This window comes from Sceloporus undulatus, unplaced genomic scaffold, assembly GCF_019175285.1.
Source record: "Sceloporus undulatus isolate JIND9_A2432 ecotype Alabama unplaced genomic scaffold, SceUnd_v1.1 scaffold_43, whole genome shotgun sequence".
In the NCBI taxonomy this organism is placed as follows: domain Eukaryota; kingdom Metazoa; phylum Chordata; class Lepidosauria; order Squamata; family Phrynosomatidae; genus Sceloporus; species Sceloporus undulatus.
The window spans coordinates 18,512-22,841 of NW_024802964.1; the positions used below are offsets into that span (position 1 = coordinate 18,512).

The 4,330-nt window shown below is 40.1% G+C and overlaps 1 protein-coding gene across 2 annotated transcripts in view; it reads left to right on the forward strand.

The window, feature by feature from the left end:
• The window catches only part of LOC121917663 (protein SSUH2 homolog), a 31,305-nt gene that overhangs the window by 10,647 nt on the left and 16,328 nt on the right, over window positions 1–4,330 (forward strand). For both annotated transcript variants that reach the window (XM_042443788.1, XM_042443789.1), the window contains exon 4: window positions 792–852. In XM_042443788.1, coding sequence (XP_042299722.1) covers window positions 792–852 — 61 coding nt within the window. The remainder of the gene's footprint in view (window positions 1–791; window positions 853–4,330) is intronic.

Sequence of the window (4,330 nt, forward strand, 5' to 3'; positions counted from 1 at the left end):
TACATAGATTTCTGTTTGCATAGCTCTCCTTCGGACTGAATCTGAATGTGGTGATGGTTGCACTTCATGGCAGTGGGGCAGTGGAGTATGCCAGACCATTGTCCTTAGGAAGCACAGCAGTGCTGTCAGGAGCAATCCCTTTGCATTGGCTAAATTCTTTCTTAGCATCAGTCACTGGCCTTTTAATAATGAATATAAGTTGTATCTATGAATTAACTGTTTACCATTTATTTTTCAGTAGTTTACATTTACATTTTTCATAGATTAGTAGGGATATAGTCAGCCCTCCATATCCACGTTTTTTTTAATCCATGGATTCAAGCATCCACAGCTTGAAATATTTAAAAAATATATACATTTCAAAAAGTGAACATTGATTTTACCATTTTATATAAGGGACACCATTTTATTATGCCATTATATTTAATGGGACTTGAACATCCATGGATTTTGGTATCTACACTGGGTCCTGGAACCAAACCCCAGCATATAGCAAGGGTCCAATGTATTGTATATATTGTAATTTACAACATCAGTATAAAAACAACTTTTAATGTCTATAGTTAATATACCTGTATACATCTGCATGCACATGTATGTACACACACAAATACATTTTCATATTATAGCACATGATTTTCTTTTAATTCCTAGCTTTATGACAATAACTTTTTGGTGATTCTAGCAGAAGTATTGAAGATGACAGTTCACTTCATATAAACAGTTTGAAATACCCCCAGTCTCTTTTTCTGCATTGTTCTATGTTCTAATGTTTCAAAATGTTTCCCCAGTATCGTTTGGAGACTTTCAGTGAATTAAGGTCTTGCAAATGGAAGTCTGAACCTTATAAAGGTAAGTTCTGTTATGCTACTTATGAATTTGTGTTCTTCTTTAACATGATATCCAATTGAACATGATAACCAATAATTATTTATCTGTCATTCTGTAATGATCAACCCACAACAGGAACAACACTAGAATTTCATAGGTTATGTGCTATACCATTCCATTCCATAGGTCATCTGTGGGGCCACGTTTAATCTGTGGCCTGCACTTTCTGCATTCCTGTTTTATGGTTGCATTATTGTCATCTGCATTCAAATTTTAATTGCCTGGTAGCAACAGCAAGTCTGAAATCTACAAAGTTTTAGTTGGGAAAGAGTGGTATTTTGCACCAGCTGATTCTAATGCAGCTGTGCATGACTACCTACAGCCAGCAAAGTAAACAACAACTGCCTCCAGAATCTCTTGCATGAACAGCAAAATGGAGAGAAAAGGGTACAGCAAATATGCCTTACCAGCTCTCCTTAACATGTTAAAAAAAAGCATGGCTCTATATGTTTGACCACCAAAATGAATATCATGGGGAAAGTGGGAGCTGGCAAAAGGAAAAGGTTATTCTTGGATGTTTGAAAGAAGCTTTCATGTCATGTCTACAAGGTTCATAGAATCATAGAGTTTGAAGAGACCACAAGGGCCATCCAGTCCAAATCGAGCCATGCAGGAACTCACAATCAAAGCATTCCTAACAGATAGCCATCCAGCCTCCAAAGAAGGAGACTACGCTACACTCTAACATAATGTGTTCCACTGTTGAACAGCTCTTACTGTCAGAATGTTCATCCTAATGTTGAGGTAGAACCTCTTTTCCTATAGCTTGCATCCATTGTTTCATCTCCTATTCTTTGAAGCAGCAGAAGCTTGCTTCCTCCTCAATATGACATCCCTTCAAATACTTAAACAGGGCTATGATATCACCTCTTAACCATCCCTTCTGCAAGCTAAACATACCCAGTCGTTCCTCATAGGGCATGGTTTCCAGACCTTTCACCATTTTAGTCACCCTCCTTTGGACACCCTCCAGCTTGTCAACAGCCTTTTTGAACTGTTGTGTCCAGAACTTGACACAATATTCCAGGTTGGGCCTGACCAAAGCAGAACAGAGTGGCACTATTACTTCCCTCAGCCTATACACTATACTTCTATCGATGCAGCCTAAAATACCATTGCCTTTTTAGCTGTCACATCAATCATGTTCAACTTGTGGCCTACTAGGACTCCTAGATCCCTTTCCCATGTTCTATTGTCAAGCCAGGTGTCCCCCATCCTATAACTGTGCAGTTCATGTTTGTTTTTTGCCTATGTGCAATACCTTACATTTCTCCCTCTTGAAGTTCATTTTGATTGCTTTGGTCCAGCTTTCTAATCTATCAGCAATAGCAAATACATTTCTTACCAATGTACTAAGCAGTTTAGAAAATGTAAGCTAATTGCCCCCAAGAAGCTGGGTACTCATTTTAGCGACCTATGGAAGGATGCCAGGCTGAGTTGACCCAGAGTCCCTGTCTGTTATTGAACTCACAACCTTGTAGTTTGTGAGTGAATGGCTACAGGGCAGGTATTTAACCTCTGTGCCACGAGGGCATCTATTAAGGTTGTTTTGAATTTTAATCCTCTGTGGGGTATTAGCTGCTCCTCCTAATTTGGTGTCATCAGCATGCCCTCTATTCCTTCGTCCAAGTCATCCAGGACAGAGCCCTATGGGACCCCACTGGTCACTTCTCTCCAGGATGAAGAGGAGCCATTGCTGAGTACCTTTTGGGTTCAGCCAGTCAACCAATTACAAATCCATCTAACAGTTGCATTGTCTAGCCCATATTTTACTAGCTTGTTTTGTGATGTTCAGTATGTTTTCTTTACTTATGCAAAGCTTACATGATCTGGTTGTTTCATTTCACATGTTCCTACTGTTAGCTTTGAATGACGGGTGTGCTGAAACATGTTATCCTGCTCTTTTTTTTTTTTTTTTTTTGGTATAGGAACCAGACTCCTGATTTCTTTTTCCGTATACTGAGTTTTTTCCTGATGTTTCACCAGCAGCTGTGGCTGGCATCTTCAGCAAATACTGGCATGGAACCATGGAATTGGGAGGTTGTAATTCCTCACCAGTTTCCCTAACAAACAGAACTGGGAAACTGATGAGGAAACACAACCTCCAAATGGTCTTCAAACTGACCAAGAAAATCCAGAAAATGCTGCGCTCAGCTAAGGACAGGAGAGACCCTCTCATGGCTGCAGGAGTTTACCACATACCATACAGCTGCGGACAAATCTATATAGGGACCACCAAATGCAGCATCCAAACACAAATCAAGGAACACGAGAAACACTGCAGATTGGGTCACCCTGAAAAATTAGCAGTAGCAGAATACATTATAAACCATGCTGGGCATAAAATTCTGTATGAAAACACTGAAAATCTGGACCATGCCAACAACTATCAGGTCAGAATGCACAGGGAAGCCACTGAAATCCATTAAAACCTTGACAACTTCAACAGGAAAGAAGAAACTCTTAAAGTAAACAAATTTTGGCTACCAGTCCTGAAAAACAACAAAATCAAGACCCAGCAAGGAGAAATGAAAACCACCCAGGGTGAAGGGGGTTCCCAGCAGACAATGGATCATTAATTAAATAGACACCCTTGTTAAGGAAAAAGCAACATGGGATATACAGTGAATGAAATAAAACATGTATGTGAGAGTCAGGATGACTCAGCAAAAGCAATTAGAAGCCACACAGGTGTAAAAGGTAATGTAGTTAACAAGTCCTAAATGCCAAGGACAGAAATGCTAAGTGGATAATTGTAAGCACCTGAGAATTGTTAAAGTGGACAAGGCTGAAATGATGAAATCATTAATTGTGGGATGAAACAAGAGAACCAATGAAAATGGTTGTACACAGACAAGAGTGGGTGGTATCTTGCAATGACTTTAATAATGGCTATGAATCCCAATGTATTTTGTGGGTAGTAGTTGGGTAGTTGTGAGGAGTATTGGAGTAGTGTGGAGTTGTGTTGGATAGTTTTGGAGCTGTATATAGTAGAATAAAGTAGATCTTTTATATAAGACTACTGAGTTGTCTGGTGTCTTGAGTCAAGCTACAAGAGCCAGCTGGATCCTGAAGAAGGGTGAAGACTTCTGTGGAAGCAAGAGTGAGAAGGCTTGGAGAGTTTGTCAGGGTCTTCAGCCTATTCTCTGTAACTCTGCTGCTTTTGAGCAAAGCTTTAACCACTGGCCAAAACTGGTCAGCGCTGGTGCATAACAAGGTGGTGAGTTCAAGCCAGAGGTGAAGAGCTACAACTCCCATCATCCCAGACAACCCTGAGGCCTTGCCATTCAGTAAGAGAACAATACACAGATTAACAGGTAAATCTCTTCCTCTCAACCAACAGTATATAAACCCCACTCTCTTCCATGCCAGTATTCTCTGAAGATGCCAGTCACAGCTGCTGGTGAAACATCAGGAAAAAACTCTTCTAGAACATGGC